The 25,330-nt window shown below is 42.2% G+C and overlaps 2 protein-coding genes across 3 annotated transcripts in view; one reads left to right on the forward strand and one right to left on the reverse strand.

Moving 5' to 3' along the window:
• The window catches only part of LOC311625418 (protein LEG1 homolog), a gene marked incomplete at its 5' end in the record, with an annotated part of 40,422 nt that extends 24,435 nt beyond the window's left edge, over positions 1 to 15,987 (reverse strand). Inside the window, one exon of one of the 2 annotated variants that reach the window (XM_084889660.1) lies at positions 3,293 to 3,400. Of the gene's footprint in view, positions 1 to 3,292; positions 3,401 to 15,855 lie in introns of those variants that run through there. The other variant, XM_084889659.1, reaches the window with a different exon arrangement.
• MTCL3 (MTCL family member 3) overlaps positions 15,906 to 25,330 on the forward strand; it is a 39,026-nt gene continuing 29,601 nt past the window's right edge. The window contains exons 1-4 of the mRNA XM_084889608.1: positions 15,906 to 16,041; positions 17,825 to 19,074; positions 19,542 to 19,766; positions 21,575 to 21,733. Of these exons, the coding sequence (XP_084745734.1) occupies positions 17,923 to 19,074; positions 19,542 to 19,766; positions 21,575 to 21,733 (1,536 nt within the window). The 5' untranslated portion in view covers positions 15,906 to 16,041; positions 17,825 to 17,922. The remainder of the gene's footprint in view (positions 16,042 to 17,824; positions 19,075 to 19,541; positions 19,767 to 21,574; positions 21,734 to 25,330) is intronic.

Genomic DNA, 25,330 nt, shown 5'->3' on the forward strand with positions numbered 1-25,330 from the left:
TGGACGTAGGGGGGCATATATCCTTTCTGATTCGTGTTTCCAGTTTCTTAGGATATATTCCTAGGACTGGGATTACTGGGTCAAATGTGAGTTTCATTTTCAGTTTTTTGAGGAAACTCCATACTGTTCTCCACAGTGGCTGCACCAGTCTGCATTTCCACCAGCAGTACACAAGGGTTCCTTTTTCTCCACATCCTCATCAACACTTGTCATTTGTTGATTTGTTGATGATAGCTATTCTGATAGGTGTGAGATGTACCACATTGTCTTTTTTATTTGCATCTCTCAGATAATTAGTTACTTTGAGCATGTTTTCATGTGTCTCTTGGCCTCCCTTCTGTCTTCTTTTGAAAAGATTCTATTTTGGTCTGTTGCCCATTTTTTTATTGGATCATTTATCTTTCTCTTATTAAGTTGTATAAGCTGTCTGTAAATGTTGGAGATTAAATCTTTATCCGTGATAACATTTGCAAATATGTTCTCCCTCCCATACAGTGGGCTTTCTTGTTGTTTTGTTGATGGTTTCTTTTGCTGTGAAAAAGCTTTTTATTTAGATGTAGTCCCATTTGTTTATTTTCTCTTTAGCTTCCATTCCCCTAGGAGCAGTATCAGTGAAGAAGTTCTTTTGGCATATGTCTGAGATTTTGCTGCCTGTGGATTCCTCTAGTATTTTTTTTTTTAAGGTGGCCTTTTATTTATTTATTTATTTATTTATTTATTTATTTATTTATTTATTTATTTTTAATATATTTTATTGATTTTTTTACTGAGAGGAAGGGAGAGAGATAGAGAGTTAGAAACATCGATGAGAGAGAGTCATTGATCAGCTGCCTCTTGCACACCCCCTACCGGGGATATGCCCACAACCAAGGTACATGCCCTTGACCGGAATGGAACCCGGGACCCTTCAATCTGCAGGCTGATGCTCTATCTACTGAGCCAAACCGGTTTTGGCTCCTCTAGTATTTTTATGTTTAATTCCTGTATTCATTTTGAGTTTATTTTTGTATATGGTATAAGTTGGTGATCTAGTTCAGTGTTTCCCAACCTTCTCTCATGATGAGAATCACCTGGTGGAGTTGTTAAAACACAGATTCCTGAATCCCAACTAAGAAGTGCTAAACTAGAATTTTTGGGAACATATAGGTAAAATTGCATACCTAACTTAGTGCTCTGTATATAACATCTGTGTTAGAGCACTAGTTAAGTATACAATTTTACCTATATGTTCCCAAAAATTCTAGTTTAGCACTTCTTAGTTGGGATTCAGGAATCTGTGTTTTAACAACTCCACCAGGTGATTCTCATCATGAGAGAAGGTTGGGAAACACCGATCTAGTTCATTTTTTCTTTTTTTTTCTTTTTTGCATGTATCTGTCCAATTTTCCAAACACCATTTATTGAAGAGACTGTTTTGAGAACAGTGGCTTTGTAATACAGCTTGAATTCTGATATTGAGATCCCTCCTACTTTATTCTTCTTTTTCAGGATTGCTGTGGCTATTCGGGGAAATTATAGCATCTTTATTATAGAGTCACAATAAGGAGTGCATATGAGATTATGGAATAAAGAATAAAAGAAGACTATGGCTAGATTTACAATTAGTTTGACATATTTGACCTTAGAAATCATGAAACTAGATCATGGAAATCAGGGAACTAGTTGAGTAATTTAAAAAAAAATAAAAGCAGGAGAGAGTCTGAGCATCAGGTTCTGAGAGAAAGAACCGGCTAGTTTACAAACCAAAGTACTATTTTCCATTGAAGGAATAAAATAAAACCATAATGTATCTCAAGATATCTGGATACAAGAATGAATGTGGATGCAGTGGTTGTAGGTTAGCGGCAGCATTCAAATTCATATTGAATTTTGTATTAAATTTAAAAGTATATAAACCACTAAAAAAAAAAAAAAAAAAAAAAAAGAGCTTCTTGGTATTAGGTAGTATCTCTTTGCTGCAAGAAACTAATTTTTTATAGAAATATTTTATGTCCCTATCATACACAGGGGCAAATTTTCTACATGTCAAAACAAAAATCAATCATAAACTTTTATATATAAAATTTGTCTTCCTCATTTCTCAACCTCCCATGACTTCCAATGAATGAAACAGAGCACCAGCATGCCAAACACATGACATTTCACTGTGAAGACACAGTACTGTGAAACATAGATCAGAGTAGTAATCTTTTTGATTTATGCACAAACTTACAGTGGCCCTACTAAAAAATATACTTGTTATCCGGAGAAAATAATAACGGAGTTTTTTTTTCCCTAATTTTAGATAAATATTTATCTGAAATTTATCTAAAATTCAACCTTATTCCTTAAGAAAGTTCTTGGCCAACATTAAAATAAAGTAAAAGAATTCATGGAATAATTTGAATAATAAAACACTCTTTCAATACATGTGCTTAGTTTTCACTTCCTTTGGAAAGGGACAACTTATTCATTTTTATATTTTCACTTTGAAGCCACTTTTCTTAATCCAATATTAACTAACATAAGCAGGATAACAATTTTAAAGGCGCTACCATTCCCCATCTTTGAATTATCCTGCAGGGGTCCTGAGAAAGGAGGCCTACTCTTTTTGTTTCATCTGGCTTCCAGCATGGACCAACTCAGCAGAGGCTGGGGTCCAGTCAGCATGAGCAATGTCCCAATCAACCTCTCCTTTCATTATTATTTTTTTTTAACCTCTCCTTTTAAAGATTGCCTCAGTAGAGTCATGGAAGTATTTGTGCTTTTAAACCTTAGCTCAGTTGAGAGACAAAGCCAGGCACCAACAGCTGCACTCTGCAAGAGCTTAGAGGAGGACTCTGTCATTGTGGTGAAGGTAGCAGATATACCTTAGCCCTTAACCACACTTGCTTAGATCCTTTCTAGCCTGAGCCAACTTGTCTCTCTCTTTTTAAAAAGATATTTTTTATTAATTTTTTACAGAGAGAAAGGGAGAGGGATAGAGAGTTAAAAACATCAATGAGAGAGAAACATCGATCAGCTGTCTCCTGCGTACTCCCCACTGGGGATGTGCCTGCAACCGAGGCACATGCCGGTGGCTAGAATTGAACCCAGGACCCTTCAGTTCACAAGCTGATGCTCCATCCACTGAGCCAAACCGGTCAGGGCCCGACTTATCTCTTAGTGTCACTCAATAATTTGCAAAACTGTTTCTGGCTACTTCCAAAAGCAGGCTAAGTTGTGTCATGCCATGAAGAATTGATGAATAATAGTGTTCATGGCTTAAAAGGTGTCCAGGAATCATGTCATGCTTGGCTACAGAAGGACTCACCAGCACACTTTCCACAATCCGAAGAATATGACCAAATGCCACTCTTTCAGGCTCTCCAAGATCTTGAGCCCTGGGTGTGTAATTGATGCTTGATTCTCTATGAATCCCAGGTTCATCAGTGTTTCTCTACAAGGGAGGATGATGTAAGGGGGGGTGGGGGGGGAGGTATTGCAAGAGCTACTGCTTTTTATATCCCTTGTGAAACATTTTTAAAATCGTGGTTAACATGATACATTTTTAAATGACTACTAGGAAACCAGATGGTTTCAATAATATTCCAGATATACTTAGTAAAACATATTACACAAGCACACGCGCACACACACACACACACACACACACGCACACACACAACTACAGCTTTACATTTTATACTTTAAAACTCAGTTTTATAAAAACACTTTTGCTTCCACACTTATAAGATTTACATTCAAAACGTATCTAATTTCACATCTCACCATTCAATCCATTGCATTCATTAGCCTTTAGTTTACCATAAATTGTTCCCATGCTGGCAACTAATGCAAGAATTAAAAATTAAATGAATTAACCAGCTGGAAAAGCAACCCCCCCCCCTTTTTTTTTTAATGTGGGAGAAGAGTAGAATAATATTTCCACACATTATGAAATCCTGTTACCTCCAGGGGAAAAAATATCACATTCAAGTTACCTACTTTCTCCTGAAATTTTCCCCTTGGATCATATCAAGATTTAAATGACCTCATCAAAAACTGGAGTTATTTGGCATGGTAAATTCTTTATAGGTATGTAAATCTCTTGTTACACTTCTAGTGCTCCAGGGACACATTTATTGAACGCATGCATGATGAAATATTTCTTCTTCAATAGAAATGTAAATGCAGCTGAAACCGGTTTGGCTCAGTGGTAGAGCGTCGGTCTGCGGACTGAAAGGTCCCAGGTTCGATTCCGGTCAAGGGTATGTACATTGGTTGCGGGCACATCCCCGGTAGGGGGGTGTGCAAGAGGCAGCTGATCGATGTTTCTCTCTCATCGACGTTTCTAGCTCTCTATCTTTCTCCCTTCCTCTCTGTAAAAAAAAATCAATAAAATATATATTTTTTAAAAATCAATAAAATATATTTAAAAAAAAGAAATGTAAATGCATACTAAAATTCATCAAATGATGTTGAGCTAAATACAGTCTTAAAAGCATTCAGTCAAGAGGTCAATGTTTTTATATAAGCATACCAGGTTTCCCTTACCTTAAAACTCTGCTGCAGTATAGGAATAATAAGTGTTTGAATCATATTATTTTAAATCACACATTTATAAAAGAGAACAGCATGGCTAGCTGCATTGTGTCCTAATGGCTGGTGGACCGGAGCGGGCATGTGGCTTCAGACCCAGGTTGAAGGGCCAGCTCTGCACCCTGTGACTCCCTCTCCAGCCCAGCAGCTGCATGCAGGCCTCTGGGTTAAGCATGCACATCCTCAGGAAAGGCCGCTAGCACTTATGTAACTTTCCTCATTGGTAGTAGCAACTCTTTATTCCCCCAGGAAGACCCTATATCTTACCAGACTGTTACAAACCTTGAAATTTAGCTCATTTTATACTGCATTTGAGAATAAATTGCTATTTTCTGCAAAAGAATAGATCACAACTTTTTTAAATTTCAAAATTATTGTCAATATCAGCTGGTTTCTTGAATATTAATTGGAATGATTCATTTTAGTGCATGGTTTTCTCTTACTGGGCACATAAACCATGTAAATTTATTATAAATATATCTCCCTAGGATCCCTTTTTAAAGATTAGATTAAACAAAGTGAAATTTCCTCAGTTATTACAGAGTGAAATAAGAGTAAAGATGAAATTCCTTAGATTACCACTAGATGGTAGTATAAAACCTATCAAATATATTCTATCCCTTTTGTTTTTGGTGCTTTCTGTTTCAAGATCTTCCCAGGTGTTTTTAAATGATTACACGTTTAATTATAACTAATTTTATTTAATGGCTTCTGTAAACAGCAATCACAATGTATTGTACCAAATGAGTGACCTTGGACAAGTTAGTTATCCTCTCTGTGCCTCAGTTTCCACATCCATTCAGTGAGAAGACTCCTGGTCCTCATGCAGAATATCATACCATTGCCTCTTGGCCTTGGCTGAACACACCAAGGGTGAGCCTCCATCCTGGAGAGACTGATTCAAAACCCTTTCTTCGTTTTTCTTTTTCAACTAAAATTAGAAGCGGTCAGCCCATGCCTCTCTGGTAGTGGAAGCAGCAGGGTGTGGGAGCAGGTGCTGGGCAAGTAGGACAGGAAGCTGGCCTCCTCGGGTAAAATCTGGAAACAGCCCATGCCCATAAGTAGATGAGTGGATAAAAAAGCTGGGGTACATTTACACCATGGGATACTATGCAGCAGCAAAAAAACAAAAAAACAAAAAGGACCTCTTACTCCTGGAGATAACCTGGAGGGACCTGGAAAGTATTATGCTAAGTGAAATAAGCCAGTCAGAAAAAGACAAGCATCACATGATCTCACTCATAGGTGGACTCTAAAGCACAAAGTAAACTGATGAACAAAATAGATCTAGAGACATAGAAACATGGAACAGATTGACGAATCTCAGAGAGAAGACAAGGGTGGGAGAGTGGGGCTCAGGGGGAGGAAAAATCAAAGACCTTATTTGCACCTATACACAACCCATGGACACGGACAGTAGTGTGGTGAAGGCCTGGGGCAGTGGGAGGGGCAGACTATAAGATGTCAATGGGGGATAAAAAGGGAATCTCTGTAATACTCTCAACAATAAAGATAAATTTAAAAAACAAAAGCAGAGCAGAGATAATAGGCCAACCTAAAGATTGACAGTGCCCCCACTTCCAGCTATTCCTAGAGCCTGTGTCAGCTCTGTCCTCTCAGAGGTTAATCAGTCATATTACTTTAATTACATTTGACAACAAAGTATGCTCCAATAAATACTTTTTTTTTTTTTTTTTTTTTTTTTTTTTTTTTTTTGCCCCAGCTAGTTTGAGTTTCTATCAAAGGAAGTAAGCCGAGTGTTCATTCATCCTATCCATTCAAAAGTGTAGCCCAGATCTGTTTGATGTGACCCAGTTTGTTGGTGTAAATGGTCCCACATCCCATGTGGTTCAGGGTTCGGGCCCTGGAAGAGGGGCCACACGCAAATGAAAGAGGCGAGACAAGAAATAATAATTTGGAAATATTGGGGACAAGGCTGGAACCCAACACAATAGGAAGGACTCTGGTTGGGCTCAGGCCTTGCTATCCTTTTATTCAGTTTGGGATACAGCTATAGCCCTCAAGCTGGCAATTTCCAGTAACAGAATAATGGGATAAACATGTATGTCTCTGGTACTTATATTCTAAGAAAATCAGCATAAAGGAAATAGCAGAAAATACTAAGGTTTTAGTGAAAAACCTCAAAGCAATAAACGAGTTAGAAACTCCCTTCCCTCCATCCCTTTCCTTTTCTCTCTCCCTTTTCCTCTCACTATCTCTCTGTCTCAGTGGGATAATGTAGGATCTTGAAATCCATATGTCAATGTGCTATGAAAGCAGAATCCTAAAATGGGGACAATGCTAGGGAGTTAGGGTCATAGAGAACTTGATCACTTGTCTACTACTTCTGTAACTATTTAAAACCCAGCAGGAATATACCCTAAATGAGTACAGAGCAGTGAAGAATCACTCTTCTGCTGATTCCCACCCAAGTCAAATTATAGCTGTTGGATATGTGAAGGAACAATATCAAATACAAAAAGTAACATGGTTTGAAAAAGCCTTTTTATAACTATAAATATTTCATTTTCATTCATCCTTCTCTCAATCATTGCAATAATGAACAAAAGAAACTATCAACAAACCATAGCCCTTCCCTCATCTTCCTCTTCTTAAAGAATGCCCTTCAACATTTCATATAATATTGGTTTGTTGGTGATGAACTCCTTTAGCTTTTTCTTGTCTGTGAAGCTCTTTATCTGACCTTTAATTCTAAGCAAGCTTAACTTCTTACAGTTAGCCTTTATAGGAGTGATCCAATAGTGTCCAGTTCTCTAAGATCACAGTATTTGAAATGTCAGTTACCTCCACCAATGATACTTAATTCAATCAATTCACTTTTTGTCCCATTTGAATTGGTTACTTTTGCTTCATTTCCATTACATTCATGTAAATAGGATACATAAGTAGCCCATAGTAGACCTTTCTATTCTACAGGTTTCTTTACAGGTGACCTTATGATATTTTTGCTGCTCCACAGAATGCCAAGTGTCACTGGTTTCTGTTTCTCCATCTAAGATTTTCCACCACTCAAGGACTTCAACTTCTTTCTCATGTTGTAGAAACTGCATCCCTTCACCATTTCTGCATAACATTACACTGTTTCTCAAAATGATTGTACCAGTTTATAATCCTACCAGCCACAGGCAAGACTTTCTGTTGCTCCATATCCATTTCAATATGTAATTTTTATGAAACTTCTAATATTTTAAAAATAAGGTGGGTATGACATGGTAATCCAAGTATACTTAATTATATCTCCTCTTTTCTTTTTACAATAAGGTTGAGATTATTTTCTATACTTATGAGGTCATTTAAATTTGTTCTTCTAAAAACATCAGCTTTTCTCTGTGACTAAAAGTCTACCAATCAATCGAATTCTTACACTGACCAGCCTCTATGTGCCTAACTCCCTCCTGGAGATAATGAGGGAAATAGGAGTATTACTTAAAGATATTTACCATCTGGGTGAACAATTACAAAATAATCCAAGACTAAGAAAGTGTTTCTTTTCTGTTTGTTTGTTTGTTGTTTTTTTAATCTTTATTGAGATTATTACATGTGTCCCTTTCCCCCATTTCCTTCCTCCACCTGGTTCCCACCCCACCCCAGGCCTTTGCCACCCTATTGTCTGTGTCCATAGGTAATGAATAGAATGCATACAAGATCTTTGTTTAATCTCTTTCTGCCCCCCATCCTCCTTCCCTCTGAGAATCATCAGTCTGTTCCATTTCTATGCCTCTGATTCTATTTTATTCACCAGTTTATTCTGTTCATTAGATTTCTTATTCATTCATTTTTATTTTTAGATTCAACTGTTAATAGGTATGTATTTGTGGCCATTTTGTTGTTCATATTCTTTATCTTTTCCTTTTTCTTTTTTTTTTATATATATATTTTATTGATTTTGTACAGAGAGGAAGGGAGAGAGAGAGAGCTAGAAACATCGATGAGAGAGACTCATCGATCAGCTGCCTTTTGCACACCCCCTACTGGGGATATGCCCGCAACCAAGGTACATGCCCTTGACCGGAATCGAACCCGGGACCCTTCAGTTCCCAAGCCGACGCTCTATCCATTGAGCCAAACCGGTCCCGGCTCTTCTTCTTCCTCTTTTTAAAGAATGCCCTTCAACATCCTACCTAATAAAAGAGTAATATTCAAATTAACCATCACTCTGCTATACCCATAAGCCACTCCCACCAGTCATGCCTACTAGCCAGTCAGAGAGAGTATGTAAATTAGCCCCAACCAAGATGGCTACATCCTCAGAGAGCAGTTGAGAGGCTTGGGTTTCCCTGTTAATAGAGGAAGCCAAGCTTTCCACACACCCTGGCCATCATAGACCTCCACTCAAGGATACAAAGTTTCAATTATAGAAGATAAATCCCAAGAAAAATGGCAGCAGCCACAGAGCTGGAGAGAACAGGCCAGGGCTGCCCCCAGCAATCGAGGAAGCCAAGCTTTCCATCTGCCCTAGCTGGCCAAGCCTCCACTCAAAGATACAAAATTTCAATTATAGAAGGTAAATAAATTTCAGAGACCAGGGCCTCGGCTTGGGTTCCTGGGGGGCATGGCTGGCCTGCAAACCACCACAGGCCCCTCGCTCAGGTCGCCCCATGCCCCAAGGAAACCCCTACCCTGATCTAGGACACACTTTAGGGCAAACCAGTTGGCCCCCACTCATGCACTAGGCCTCTATCCTATCTAATAAAAGAATTTGCAGACTGACTATCATTCCAACACAGAAGATGGCTGCCCCCATGTGGTTAAAAATCCTGCCCCCATGTGGACACAAGATGGCCACCACAAGATGGCCAGCAGGGGAGGGCAGTTTGGAGGCACCAGGCCTGCAAGGGATGGCAGGTGAGAGGGACCAGGTCTGCAAGGGAGGACAGTTGGAGGTGATCAACCCTGCAGGGGAGGACAGTCAGGGGTGGCCAGGCCAGCAGAGGAGGGAAGTTGGGCAAACAGGCTAGCAGGGGAGCAGTTAGACATCAATCAGGCTGGCATGGGAGTAGTTAGGCAGTGATCAGGCTGGCAGGGAGAAGCAGTTAGGTGCAATCAGGAAGGCAGGCAGGTGAACAGTTGGGAGCCAGCAGTCCTGGATTGTGAGAGGGATGTCCGACTGTCCTCAAGGGGTCCCAGATTGGAGAGGGTGCAGGCTGGGCTGAGGGATACCCCCTCACCCTGTGCATGAATTTCTTGCACCAGGCCACTAGTTTGAGAAATTAAACTTGAGTAAATCATTTAATACCTCTTAAACACAGCTAGCTACTCCATCTTTTAAGCAAAGAAGAAGTATCTACTTCACAATATTTTCAGCATACAAAGTGGAAGGGCTTTATGTAGATAAAGGTAGAGTTACATGGTTAAAGTCATGAGAATGAACAGTAGATTTTTTAATTTTATCATCTTGTGGAAAGTATTACAGATGTTCACATTGTTTTTCCCCCATTGGTCCCCTTCACCCTGCATCCAACTCCCCTCTTCCCCCCTGCCCAGGCCTTTACCACACTACTGTCTATGTACATAGGTTATGCATATAAATTCTCTGGTTAGCCAAAACCGGTTTGGCTCAGCGGTAGAGCATTGGTCTGCGGACTGGAAGGTCCCAGGTTCGATTCCGGTCAAGGGCATGTACGTTGGTTGCGGGCACATCCCCGGTAGGGGGTGTGCAAGAGGCAGCTGGTCGATGTTTCTCTCTCATCGACGTTTCTAGCTCTCTATCTCTCTCCCTTTCTCTCTGTAAAAAATCAATAAAATATATATATTTTAAAAATTCTCTGGTTAATCTCTCCCCCACTTCCCTCTGAGATTCATCATTGTGTTCCATTCTTCTATGTCTCTGGATACTATGATATAAAAAAAGGCTCTCTTACCCTTTGAGATATTATGCTAAGTAAAATAGGCCAGTCAGAGAGAGACAAATGTCATATGATGTTAGTCATCTGTGAAATCTAATGAACAGCATAAACAGATGAACAAAATAGATTCAGAGACATAGAAACATGGAACAGACTAGACTGATAAATCTCAGAGGAAGGGAAGAAAGAGATTAATTATAGAACTTACCGTATTTTTCGGACCACAAGACGCACCAGTTTTTAGAGAAGGGAAATGAAGAAAAAAAGATTCTGAAACAAATAGTGTCCTAAAATATTTTATGTGCATTAAAACCCAACATCACAGTCATAAACACATGTAATCAACCCTGTAAAGTAAACAGCAGCATTTAGAACCATTTTAGAGCCGGGCAAGCACACAGAGACCACACAGAGCCGGGCAAGTAAAAAAACTTTTTTTTTACAGTATATGTGTAGGCTATATTTGGACCATAAGACGCAGGGACTTTTTCCCCCCACTTCTGGGGGGAAAAAAGTGCGTCTTATGGTCCGAAAAATACGGTATATGCACACTTAGAGGCCCAGTGTAAGAAATTCAAACATGGGTAGAGTCCTTAGGCCTGGCTGGCCATCAGGGCCGAACTACAGGGCAACTGGTGGGGCGATTGGAGGCTCCCGCTGGCACCTGCCTTGGCCGGCATGGCACCACCTGCTCACCAGCCTCCCTCCCCCATCCCCCTACTCCCCCGCTGCTGCTGCTGGTCACTTCCCTCTCTGGGGCGACCAGTGGGGCAATCGAGGGGGCCCCTGCTGGCACCAGCCTTGGCTGGCCTGGGGCCTGTGGGCTGGGACAGCTCCTGCATTGAGTGTCTGCCCCCTGGTGGTCAGTGTGTGTCATAGCGGCCAGTTGTTCTGTTGTTTGGTTGATTTGCATATTAGGCTTTTATCATATAAGATATGCATAACCCTCTTGCTGCTTTTAATATTCTCTCTTTGTCTTTTGCTCTTGGAATTTTAATTATGATGTGTCTTGGTGTGGTCCTCTTTGGATTCCTTTTGTTTGGGGTTCTGTGCACTTCTTGGACTTGTAAGTCTATTTTTTTCACCAGTGGGGGAAGTTTTCTAACACTATTTCTTTCAATATGTTTTCAGTATCTTGCTCTCTGTCATCTTCTGGGACACCCATAATTCTGATGTTGGTTTGCTTGAAGTTGTCCCAGAGGTTTCTTACACTATCTTCAACTTTCTGGATTCTCTTGTCTTCTTACTTCTGTGGAGGAGTGTCCTCTGGCTCTTTGTGTTCCAAATCTTTTACTTGATTTTTGCGATCTTCCATTCTGTTTTTAGGACTCTGTATAATATTTTTTATTTCAGAGAATGTATTCTTTATTTCTATTCAATAGTTGATCCTCATAGGTCTCGTTTATTTTATCGGCCTTTTCTAGGGATTCTTGAAAAACCTTATAAGCGTGGTTTTGAACTCTATATCCAGTTGCATTTTGTCCTCCATTTCTTTTGTTTGTGATATGTTTCCTTGTCTCAACATTTTCACTGAATATTAAATTAGAAAATATTATAAATAAAAAATATTAAATTAGAATATTAAAAGCAGCAATAGAAAAGCAGGTAGTTACCTATAAAGGAGCACCCATATGATTATCAGCTGAGTTCTCAACAGAAACCATGCAGGCCAGACAGGAATGGCAAGAAATATTCAAGGTGATGAATAACAAGAACCTACAGCCAGCCGAGACTGGTTTGGCTCAATGGATAGAGCGTTGGCTTGGGGACTGAAGGGTCCTGGGTTCGATTCCGGTCAAGGGCTGTACCTTGGTTGCGGGCATATCCCCAGTGGGGGTGTGCAAGAGGCAGCTGATCGATGACTCTCTCTCATCGATGTTTCTAACTATCTCTCTCCCTTCCTCTCTGTACAAAAGCAATAAAATATATTAAAAAAAAAAAAAAGAAAAAGAACCTACAGCCAAAAATACTCTACCCAGCAAAGCTATCACTCAGAATCAAAGGCCAGATAAAGAGCTTCACTAATTTAAAAAAGCTAAAGGAGTTCATCACTGCCAAACCAGAATTATATGAATTGCTGGAGGGGGCTCTTTAGGAAGAGGAAGAAAATAAAGATAAAAATTATGAACAACAAATACCATGTTTCCCCGAAAATAAGACATCCTCCGTAAATAAGACCTACTTACAGGTTTCCTTCTGAGTGAAATATAAGGCATCCCCCCGAAAATAAGGCCCCCCTAGGTTAAACATGAGAGATTTGGTCCACTGATTCAGAAAGAAATGGAGTCACAAGAAATTCACCAGGAAATTCAGGAATTGGATTGTTATGATGATGTTCCAGAAGATGGTGACATGACTGTCATTGAATAAATGAGTAAATTCTTGATACTGTAGGATTCACAGTTTGTCTGGTTTGTGTTGACAACTACTGTACTACTGTACCGTATACAGGTAATAAATTTCCTTTATTTTCATTTAACAATAAATGTGTACCATATTCTTCTTCATGGAAAAATAAGACATCCCCTGAAAATAAGACCTAGCGTGTCTTTGGGAGCAAAAATTAATATAAGACACTGTCTTATTTTCGGGGAAACAGGGTAACTATCAACAAGTGAATCTAAAAACCAAGGGAATTAAAAAAACTGATGAACAATATTAACTGTTGAATATAATAGAATCAGAGGTACAGAAGGGGAGTGGACTGACAATTCTTGGGGAAAGAGGAGTGGGGGGTGCGGGAAGAGACTGAACATAAACTGTGCACCTATGGATGAGGACAGTGGAGGGGTGGGGAAAGGGCAGAGGGTGGGGTGGGAACCTGGTGGAGGGGGGAAAAATGAGGAACTTTTGTAATAATATGAACAATAAAGATTTATTTTTTAAAAAAAGATATGTATAACCCAAGGACACAGACAATAGTAGATTTAAAGCTATGTTTTCTTAGGGGCTTTGAATTTGAGATGTTAGCCTTCTTTTCTTGATTGAAGATCCACATCTTACTTGTTACAGAGATGTTTCATTATTACAGTCATTTAAAAGGTCCTTGGCCCTATCTACTTCTAAAACATGGTAAAAATAATTCCTTTCTAAATTCAGACAAATCACTCAATGATCTCCTCTGAAGGTTGCTTAATTTGAAAATATATATCTTTATCTGGCAAATAAAGAAATAAGGAAGATAAATTCCCAGTTCAAAAGTTCTTGTAACATATTTACTTTAATAAAGAAACATCTTAAATATCACTATACTCAGGTTTTTTTTCATTTTCAACCTTAAGATTGCATACTATATTATTAATATACACATTTAAGTACACTGATTGCATAATAATAAATTCTTGATTTTATTATTTCCAAAGTTACTAATTACATGAAAATAAATGCTATCTTAGGAAAAATTTAAAACATAGATGCCTGAACAGTATATAAGTTCTTGGAGAAGCAGGGCCAGGTATGTTTTGTGTTCTTAGACTATGTTTATAATATAATTTTTAAAAATTAATGAGGAAACATATATTTTTATTCATTTTTATCCATTTGGCATTTCTTTAGGAAACCACAACTCAAATTTGGGTACATAATAAAAAAGTGCAGGATATAAATTCTAAATAAACAGAGATTACATTTTACTTTATTTTATTCCTCTATTTTCCATATGTTTGTCAAGGTCTGAGCTATTTATTATAGGTGTCACAGATATCAAATCCCACTGTCCAAAATTTCCAAAGGATTATATGGAAATTGTTCTAATCCTTAGCCAATACGTTTAAGCATCCTCAGAAGAGAAATTATTTCTTAATTTAATCTTTTCATAACCAGCACCTTGGACAGTGCCAGGCATAAAATAGGCACTTATCTATTTTGGAGCAGCTGATACATGAATGACTTTGCCATGATAATATACTGATCTGATGTATAGCTGGAGATTTGATTCACCATGGTTTGAACATATTTTTTTTATTCTGCTATAATGATATTGCTTGTATGCAAACTACTACTAAATTGTTTCAATTTCATTTTAATGAGCGATATTACACTTCTTAAATAAAATATTACACTGAAATCCATGTTAGTATAAAAAATGATTACTTCAAGGCATTGACCTCCTTTTTGCTACAACACAATAGTAAATGTAAGAAAATTTTAATTTAAAAAAATACCCTTTTAATTAAAAAAATAATTTTTAAAAACACCTTTTCTAAAGCAGTGTTTATTTTATTCTCACCTTGAAATTCACTAAGGAATTCTTAGAGGTAGGAGGAAACCTTCATGTTTCCCATCCCACTACCCACCCACCCCCCCCCCCAAAAAAAAAAAAAAAAAAAAAAAAACAACCTGGATGGGAAAAGAGAATTTCCCAGTCAGACTTTTAAAAATTGTTATTATTGTGGAACAGTATGGACCAGTGCACATCTTACAGGCACCAATTCTGAATCGCCCATCAACCCAATTCCTTAAGCTCGTATCGTATAAATGCACTCTTGATGATTCCTGTTACACACGTGCACTGCTCTAAAGAGTATGGATCCTGGCAATTGGTCCTGTAGTCCCAGCGGACACGAGAGCTGAACAGAGAAGAAAAATGTGCCGAGGGCAAACTGGTCTATAAACGCCCTCTGTACACTGATACTTATTCTGTTTGCACTACATGGGTCGTGGCATCACAGGAACCCTTTGTCTGTGGGATGGTGGGCCTGGCCACCATGTCTACTCATAAAACGATGTCTGCTGACTCCGCCCGGGCTGGGGGTGGGGACGCGCACCGCGTGGAGAGCTCGACTGAGAATTAAAGTGAGCGAACAAAGGGAACTCCCAGCAGCCGCCCGCCTGCGCCTCGCAGCTGCATCTGGAGATGCAGTCACGCCCGGGAGGTTGGTTGTTAGCTCCGTCTGCCTGCTTTTCAAAGAACCCCGTGAATAATTGATGGAGATCGAGCGAGCCCAGGACAAAGCTTTGCAAAAAAACAGTGCGTCCGATTTCGAGCTGTTTTGGGAATCATTTGCCCAGTGAGGTTTACCGGAGTGCAGCAAGTACTTGGAGCCTGGCTACGGATCTTCATCGCGGGCGTGGCCTGACCTTTTTGTCTTCCTGCCTTCTCTCCACTCCAACGCTTTCCCCGTCCCCGCCTTCTTCTCTTCTCTTTCCTCTGGAAAGTAGCCTCTCTTTGGCTCCTTCTACTCTGTCCTTCCTTGCAATCCCGCCCCTCCCTTGCCTAGCCGGTGAGGTCAGCTCATGAATATCATTGCACTTCCCGGGGAGCGTCTGGCACGGCTTGGTACCTCCGCGGTCCCCAGCTCCGAGCTGCAACTCCAGCCCGGCCCGCCGACCGCCTGGGAAGGGACCGGCTCCGGGGGGGCCTCTGAGTCCACAGGTGAACGCCATTGTTTGGAGAAATCCAGTGGGCGTGGAACTGGGGCCAGCTTACCCAGAAAGTTGAATACGATGCTGCGAAGTTAAACGTTCCTCGTCTCCCGGACAAAACAATAAACCCTGAGGTCACTGGAAGATCCGAAGGAAAGCGCTGCTGATGGGCATCAACTCCCAAGCATCTCCTCTGCTGAGAAGTGAGCGGTTCTTCTTGATCTCTGAAGGGATGGGGATGAAAGACAGGGTAGGTTAAATGGGCGGATAAAGCTGGAGATGAAAAGTGTTCCTTTGGGCTGTTCCGGGGTTGCGTGGTGGATAATTTCTGCGGGGAAGAGAGAGACACAGCATCTTGTCACTTGGGGAGAACCATGTGACAGCGGTCAGCTCCTTTTGCTTGTGGAAGCCCAGCTTTCTCCTGGTCTAGGCCTGTCTGGGGGCCGAGTTTCAGTGTTCTCCGGCGGCTCTCAGCTCCAGAGTGCTTCTGCCCAACTCGAAACAAAAATAAGTCTGCATTGGCAAAATAACTCGTTTGAGAGATCCCCGCTAGTGTGGCCACACGTTCTAGTAATAGGTGGCTCAAAGAGAACAGTAGAAAATAAGTGGATAGACAACTTGTATCCCCCTCCCTTGGTCTTCTTTGTTCACTCTTATTTTCCAAACTGAGTTGGAAGGAGAGCCCGAGAAGAGAAAGGAAGTTGGAGAAGGCCCTCCAGTAATATTTCTTTATACAATGAGGATTACTGCATGTTGGCTAAGTTATGCTACTGAAAATAGTCAATGATAGGAAAAATGCTAGTGAAGTAACTAGCAAGTATCTCATCTCCTAACAGGAGGACTTTTCTAAAGCAGAACTTTCTGCCTAGTCATGCCCTTTTCAGTGCTTTAGAGGAAAATTGTATTTCTAAGGAAAAGGCACCTAATTGACTAGCTGACTAGTTAGCTGGATCCCTAGGGAGAACCCAGGAGGCAATGGTTTGCTATTTTCCAGATTTTAAATACCTTGGATGGCTTCTTCTTTGAAAAAAAAAAAAAAAAAAAGCACAATAGAAATAGGTCTTATCACCATGAGTTAGGATGCAGCAGCCTTCTGGGTGTAGAGTGAGGATGCAGCAGCCTTATTGGTTGCAGGGCCATCCTGTCTCAGAATTTGTCATATATATCATCTGAGAAGATGCGTAAGAATAAAAATATTTTCTACCTAGCAATTACACTTAAAACTAAAAAAATTCACAAAACTATGAAATTTGGATAAGTGTAGAAAAGGCCATCACCTGCATTTTAAAGAAATTGTGCACAGCTGTCAATAAACTTTTCTAAAAGTTGTAAAAAATTATTTCCCAATGCTTAAAAGGGAAAATCCTTGTAGAGCTGCTAATGATTACATAGATGATTTCTAGTGCCATTATTTTTTCTTGAAAATGAAATTGATTTTTAGAATATATATATTAGTTCTAATAAAAAGGAAGTTGGGTATATTTTTTCCAACTAAGAAGAACATTGAGAAAAGTATCATTTACCCATAGCAATTTTTCTTCAGACGCCTCCTTCATAGCCCTTTTCCGGCAATTGACACTGGGAATATTGATTAAACAGAGCTCTCTCCACTAAATTATGCTATACATTGCAGATTTGAGGAGAGAAAAACCATAGTTGAAAAATTTGTGTATTTACAACTGTAGTAGACCTCTCCTTTCCCTCTGAAACTTCTTCTGGACTTTATCCTCTTCTTTAAAAAATCTTCCTTGCCCTCCATTCTTTTTCTGGCTCCATGTCTCACCCTTGCCAAAAAAAACATGCTACTTTGAGAATGCAAGGTTCAGCTGCTTTCCCATCGTCATTTTAATGGAATGGGTTGGAGATAGCGCCCTCCCTTGGCAAAACGAGAACGGACAATTCTGCCTCTTACTCCTAAAGTCAAGGCCTCTTATTAAGCACCTTCAAACTCTCATTTTCTAGGGCTTCTCTTGCATTGCTCTGTAACAATGCAGACAGCTTGTATGTTTTCCCTCCTTTTGTTTCCGTTCCAGATTAGAGAAAGGCAGTTTGGTGGCGGTGAGGAGGGAAGAGCGTGATCTGGTGATGGACCATTCTAAATCGCACATCCAGTAGATTCTTCTAGACAGCCATGAGTCAGCCACCGACCGGGGGCGCTGCCCCTGCCGCCACCGCAGCAGCTTCCGCCGCCACCGAGGCTCGCCTGCACCCGGAGGGCAGCAGCAGGAAGCAGCCGCGGGCTCAGTCACCCGCTCGACTGAGGGACAATACGGTCCGCCAGACCCCAGCAGCTACCCGGTCCCCGGTGGGGGCAGGCACTAAGCTCAATTCTGCTCGGCAGCAGCAATTGCAGCAGCAGCAGCAGCAGCAGCAGCAACAGCAGCTGCAGGGCACCAAGCCCGCGGGCCGCGCGGTGCCCGGGGCCAGCGGCCGGGGCGGCGGCGGAGGCGGGGCGGAGAAGGCGGCGCCCGCGGCTCCCAAAGGGGCTGCGCCGGGAGCTGTCCAGCCCGCGGCTGGTGCTGAAGCGGCCCCCGCGGCAGCCCTGGCCCCGGGGGGCGGCCGGAGGCTTGGGCCCTCGGAGGAGCCGCCCGGGAACCCAGATCCCGTGCCCTCTAAACTCGGGGACCCCCCTCCGCTCGGGGAAGAAAGAGGAGGGGGTGGGGAAGTAGGAGGAGCCGGCGGCGGCGGCTCTGGGGAGAGGGAGGGGGGCGCTCCGCAGCAGCCGCCGCCGCCGCCCAGGGGCTGGCGAGGGAAAGGAGGACGAGCTCCGCAGAGGGGCGGCAGCGGCGGGGAGGGGGCCTCCCCTTCGCCATCCTCCTCCTCCTCCTCCTCCTCCGCGGCCAAAACCCTAGGCCCAAACCCCGGCAGCAGGAGCTCCGGGAGCGGCCTGGTGGGGGGCGGCCACGGCGGAGGGAGCTACTGGAAGGAAGGATGCCTGCAGTCTGAGCTCATCCAGTTCCATCTCAAGAAGGAGCGGGCGGCGGCCGCGGCGGCCGCGGCTCAGATGCACACCAAGAACGGTGGCGGCGGCGGCAGCCCCCGGAGCTCCCCGGTCTCCGGCGCCCCTGCCGTGGGCGAAGCGCCCGCAGCCCCGGCCCCCTTCCCCATGGCCGCGGCGGCCGAGGGGCCCCCGCAGGGCGCGGAGGGCAGCGCGGGCGGCGGCGGCGGCGGCATGCAGGCGGCGGCGCCCCCTCCCTCGCAGCCGCACCCGCAGCAGTGCCAGGAGCAGGAAGAAATGCAAGAGGAGATGGAGAAGCTTCGAGAGGAAAACGAGACTCTCAAGGTGACGGGGGTGGGGAAGGGGGGAGGGGAGGTGGGGGCCCCGGAGGATTAGGGCGTGTCCGGCGGGGATGGGAGGGAGAGGCTGCTAAGCTGTTAGGGAGCCTTAAGGAGGGAGGGGAACAGGAAACGAGGGCGCAGGGGGGAGGGGGGTGTCCTAGGCCTTTTCCGGTTTTTACACAGCCAGAGATCGGTAGCGTTCGGTTTTTCACGTAAAAATCCAAATCTGGACCTTCGTTTCCCTAAGGACCATGGTTTGCCCACATTTTCATGGAGAGGGCTCGATGGAGTAGGGACGCGCGAGAAGGCCTCCAGAGTGCCCGTTTTTGCTAAGTTTTCTCCGTCATTCCTGCCCGCTGGAGAGGGGGCAGTCACGCCGGGAATTTGGCATCGGGGATGGGGTGCCTGCGGTGTGTGTCCGAGGGGCGGCGGGGAGCGAGGGGGATTCTGACCCGCGGCCTGTCACCCCAGAACGAGATCGACGAGCTGAGGACCGAGATGGACGAGATGAGGGACAGTTTCTTCGAGGAGGACGCCTGCCAGCTGCAGGAGATGCGCCACGAGTTGGAGAGAGCCAACAAGAACTGCCGGATCCTGCAGTACCGCCTCCGCAAGGCCGAGCGCAAGAGGCTCCGCTACGCGCAGACCGGCGAGATCGACGGGGAGCTGCTGCGCAGCCTGGAGCAGGACCTCAAGGTCTGCGGCGCGGGGACCCGGGGCGGCGGGCCGGGGCCATGGCCCAGGGCGGGTGGGGACCCTGAAAGGCCTGCAGTGATGGCTGGCACAGAGCTTTGAGGATCAGTCCCGGAAGGAGAAGGGAAGGACAGACAGGTGGATGGGGAGAGCCCCGGGTGTCAGGCCTGGTAGAGAGCGAGCTATGTGGGCGCTCCTGGGCGTGACGTGGCTCTCATGGAGGCGGTGGGGAGAGGGCGCCCCCCTTCCTGGCGGAAACCAGGGTGTGGCAGAGCGCAGGCTCAGGCCTTGGGCAGGCCTCCAGAAGCTGCAGTGCAAGTGGAGGCCAGGTGGAATCAGGCGCCCAGGAGTAGAGAAGTTGAAGCCTTGAAGAGGAGCAGCACTGGGAGGGGTTTGAGATTTTTCCCCGCAAGTCCCCGCCCCTATCTTCCAGGAGTCCTTTGCAGTACTTACCACTTCCATGCTCCCCCAAAAGAAAACTGTCCAACGTAAGACCCCTTTTGAGAGTAAAGGGAGAGTGAAGTAAGTAAAGTAAACATTTCACATTCTTCTTAATGGGAAGTCCCTTCTTAAGAATCTCCCCCAGTGGAGAAATTTCAGCTTTGAAATGCGTTTTTAGGCAGGTGTGGTCTGTTTAGTTCAGTTTGACTGTAAGTCAGTTGTTTTCTGCAAGGCCTTGAATAATCAAAAATATAATTTTAATTATACTAACTTCAAGATTGGAAAATCAAATGTAATTGCCCTACATTTGTTTTGGAGAAAACTTTTTATGAAAGTCAGTGTATTATTACTCCTTTTTTAATTTGAACCTTTGTTGGGTACTAACTATGCACTGGGCTCCGTGGCAAACATTGTTATATATACAGTGTGTCCGCCAAAAAATGTATACACACTTTAACAGTGGATAACTCAGTTTTGAAAATGAAATGCATTATTTAAAAAAAAAAAAATTTTATTGATTTTTCATAGAGAGGAAGGGAGAGGGACAGATAGTCAGAAACATCGATGAGAGAGAAACATCGACTCAGCTGCCTCCTGCACACCCCCCATTGGGGATGTGCCCACAACCCATGTACATGCTTTTAACTGGAATTGAACCCGGGACTCCTCAGTCCGCAAGCCGACGCTCTATCCACTGAGCCAAACTGGTTTCGGTGAAAATGAAATGTATTTTAATAAACACTGCCTTTATCATTATCCAAAATGTGTGTATACATTTTTTGGGACACCATATATTATTATCTCATATATTTCTCAAGAATAAAACAACTATAAAATAGGGATTATTAATAACATCATTGAACAGGTTCTTACCCTGAACTTTTTCTCAGGTTAGGTGCCCAGCCTCCACTAGCCCTGTTAAGTCAGCTAGTAGCTCCTCACTCCATCTCAAACACAGCCTGCGCCCGAGCCACTACACAAGACTGCTCCACCTTTCCAAACCCTAAAATTTCCAGAATAATCTTAGAACAGGAGGCAAACAATTGAATATTTCTTACTATAGTGTAGTGTAGAGGTTACGGGAACAGAATTGTGAGCCAGATTGCCTGCTCACTTGTTAGCTATATGACCGTAAGTGTACTACTTCACATATCCAAGACTTAGAGTTCCCCATTGGTAAAACAGGAATTATAATCCTCCTATTCATGGGATTGTTGTATGTGAATGGATTATATGGAAAGCATCTGGAATAATGCCTGCATATGGCATGTAAGTATTGGCTCTTGCTACTTGTGATATGAATATAAGTTTGGTCCACATATTTTGTTGTCTTTTAATTATATTTTGTTGTTACACACACTTTAATTTAGGTTGCAAAGGATGTGTCTGTGAGACTTCACCATGAATTGGAAAATGTGGAAGAAAAGAGAACGACAACAGAAGATGAAAATGAGAAACTGAGGCAACAGCTTATAGAAGTTGAGATTGCAAAGCAAGCTTTACAGAATGAACTGGAAAAAATGAAGGAGGTTAGTGTTCAATTATTTCATGCTGTGCTAATTATTTTTAGCTCTTTAGAAAAGAATTCCAAGGACTAATATGATTATTAAAATACTTTTATTTTCTTGTCGCCTTCACCCAATATAATAACAGATAGATGAGTTTGTACTGATACATGAGAATTTGACTTCAGCCCTTCCATTTACTTGATATATATATGAGCAGTGATTAATGTTCCAGCCTGTGTCATCAAAACATATGTTAATGAAATAAATTACATAGCTATTCCAAACACAAAGGGTGTCAAGCATATGAAGGAATAAGCCTTGTGTTAGCAGAGGGGAGGAACTGGTTCTATAATATTACTACTGAGTTCATAGAACCAGGCACTTTTAGGATGAAAATTGCCATATAGCCCATTTAATCTAATATAATACAATCTAATCTATCTGACCTAATCATTGCTTGTATTCTTTTTATAACAGTCTCCAAATGGTCTAATGCTTAGAACATCAGCAGTGACTAACCCTTAAAAGATCTGCTACAGCAGCTAATTCTATCACAGCATACCTCATTTTAAAGGTTTCCTTTGTTTGAGTTGAAGTCTATTTAATTAGTAGAAGAGTCAGATTTCTCTTCCACATCAGCAATTTCAAGATTCCTACCATGTGTCCCTGAATCTTCTAAAAAAAACTCAACACCAAAGGAAATGATTGAAAGAGGAAAAAAACAAACAAACCAGAAACGGTCTATCAGTAAATAATTAGTTTTGTAATAAGTAACAACTTGAGTTAAAATAATATTTTTTTTAAAACAGCCTCAGAGATTCAGTATGACTTGTGAAAACCATTGAGAATCACCAAATTACACAAATGGTCTTTTGAACATTTTTCTGTGCTTAAATATGCAGATTTTTTTCAAATATTTTTAATTTTTTTTTTTTTTTTTTTTACAGAGAAGAAGGGAGAGGGAGAGAGAGTTAGAAACATTGATGAGAGAGAAACATCAATCAGCTGCCTCCTACACACCCCCTACTGGGGAAGGGCCTGCAACCAAGGTACATGCCCTTGACTGGAATCAAACGTGGGACCCTTGAGTCAGCAGGCTGACACTATCCACTGAGCCAAACTGGTCAGGGCTAAATATGCAGATTTGAAATGAAAATCTTAATCTTTCCATGGACTAACTGAGATATGCAGTTTTCCATTTGCTGTGCTTATCTTCCATGTAACAGTGAAATTATCAAGTCTGATAAAGAATGTGTGTCAGGAATTGTAGAAAACTGTTTCAGTGAGGTAAACTCTTTTGTGATCTAAGTCTCTGCTTATTCTTTTACTATCCTGACTTTAAACATTTCTAGCATGACATTTTGGTGACATACAGCTCTTGGCTAATATCTAAGGTGGCTGTGTGCTACTGTAGAAAATCATGGAGCCTGGGAGCTAGTTGACTATCTTCACTGGTAACTAACTGGGTGACTTTTGTTTATTCAACTGTGAAATGTTATTTTCTAGGATTGCCAACATCTCCTGTGGCGATCATAGATTTTTATCATGAAATCCAGGACATTATCATTAAAAAGCAGCATAGAGTTTTTTTTCTAAAGTTAAGAGATCAAATGTGAAATGGAATAGATATATGTTTCTTCAACAGTGGTGTACAGTTGAAATTTATAAAAATTGACAGTTTAATTTCGACCAAATGACTGAACAAGCAGGCTGTGTGTGGCAACTAGGCCAGCAGAAGGGCAGTGAGGGGTGACCAGACCAACAGGGGGGTATTAAGGCAACCAGGCCAATAGGGGGCAGTTAAGGATGACGAGGCTGGGGGTGTGGGGAGTGTGCAGTTGGGGGTGACCAGGCTGGCGGGGGTAGGGGAGTTAGTGGCAATTAGGCTGTCACACAGAGGCAGTGAGGGGCGATCAGGCCAGCAGGGGGGCAGTTAGGGATGACCAGGAAGGCAGACAGGTGAGCGATTAGGAGCCAACTGTCCAGGATTGTGAGTGGTATGTCCAACTGCCGGTTTAGGCCTGATCAGCAGTCGGACATCCCTTGAGGGGTCCCAGATTGGAGAGGGTGCAGGCTGGGCTGAGGGGACCCCTTTCCCCATCATAAACAAATTTCATGCACTAGGCCTCTAGTCTTAACATAAAAGCCAAAATAACATGGCTACTGGTAAGAAGGGCTGGAACCTGGGAATGTCCTCAGGAGAATCATTGTGATTCAGAATCAGTGTCCTTGATTCTGTTCCTCACACCCTTTCCAATGACTATTTCCTCTTTTAGGGCTCTAACTCTGGATTAGGAAAAAACTCTTGCTGCACCAAATAGTGTAGGTATATATGTTCTTGCCCAAGGGGTAATTTGCTTTCTCCTTGGAGTTATAAAAGCCAATTTCCAATCCCTGATTAGAGACTACAACAGTAAAAGTGTAAGGAATTTTGCCAAAACTGATTTGGCTCAGTGGATAGAGCATGGGCCTGCGGACTGAGAGGTCCCGGGTTCGATTCCGGTCAAGGGCATGTACCTTGGTTGCAGGGACATTCCCAGTTAGGAGGTGTGCAGGAGGCAGCTGACTGATGTTTCTCTCTCATCAATGTTTCTAACTCTCTATTCCTCTCCCTTCCTCTCTGTAAAAAATCAATAAAATATATATATTTTTTAAAGTGTAGAGAATTTTAAGAACAGGTATGCTCAGTGATACTGTATGATTTTGTGCATTTAATATTTGAGTGAACACTTATATCCATGAAAGATGGATGTCATAAAACCGAATAAAGATGAAGACCCTTAAAGAAAAAAACAAACAAACAAAAACCCAGGTATGCAGCACATCAGCTTTTAAAGTTAACCTTTTATTAAAAAGATGGGCTCTTACCCTAACTGGTTTGGCTCAGTGGATAGAGCGTCGGCTTGCGGACTGAAGGGACCCAAGTTTGATTCTGGTTAAGGTCATGCTCCTTGGTTGCAGACACAAACCCAGTAGGGAGTGTGCAGGAGGCAGCTGATCAATGTCTCTCATCAATGATTCTAAGTCTTTATCCCTGTTTCTTCCTCTCTGTAAAAATCAATAAAATATATTTTTTTTAAAAAGATGGGTTCTAAAATAGCATTTACAGTTAGAGAAGACGGTGGGGGTGACAGAAATAGAGAGGAAGGGCAAGAGAATGGAAAATAAAAATTTGAGGGATTCTAAATATAATATAGTAGTAATGAAAAATATCCTGGTAAGAAAGTTCTATAATAATTCATGTGGGGTTGACCTTTTTAACGTTTAGAAAAGTGTCAGAACTAGTAAAAGTAGTTTAAAAATATGTTTAGAAATCAGAAATATTTCATTTAAATAAGACTTTTGTAATTCTAATTTTGTTGTCCTCCAAGAATATAAATATTAAAACTGAATTGTAGTAATTAGTATCTCACTTTGTAGGGTAGGAGTGTAACTTGTCCCTATCTGATTATAACGATCTCATTTAACCATCTGCTTCCTTGGTTGTAAAATGAAACCATATTCAAATCCTTGGTGAGTGTTAACCAGATGACTGTCATCCCTTTGTGGCATTCTACCAGTGGAGAGAATAGACCCAGGCCAAGCTCTCCATTATAAAGAGAAGATACTAGTTATGGA

This window comes from Pipistrellus hanaki (genome assembly GCF_964339955.1).
Source record: "Pipistrellus hanaki genome assembly, chromosome: 7".
Taxonomy (NCBI): domain Eukaryota; kingdom Metazoa; phylum Chordata; class Mammalia; order Chiroptera; family Vespertilionidae; genus Pipistrellus; species Pipistrellus hanaki.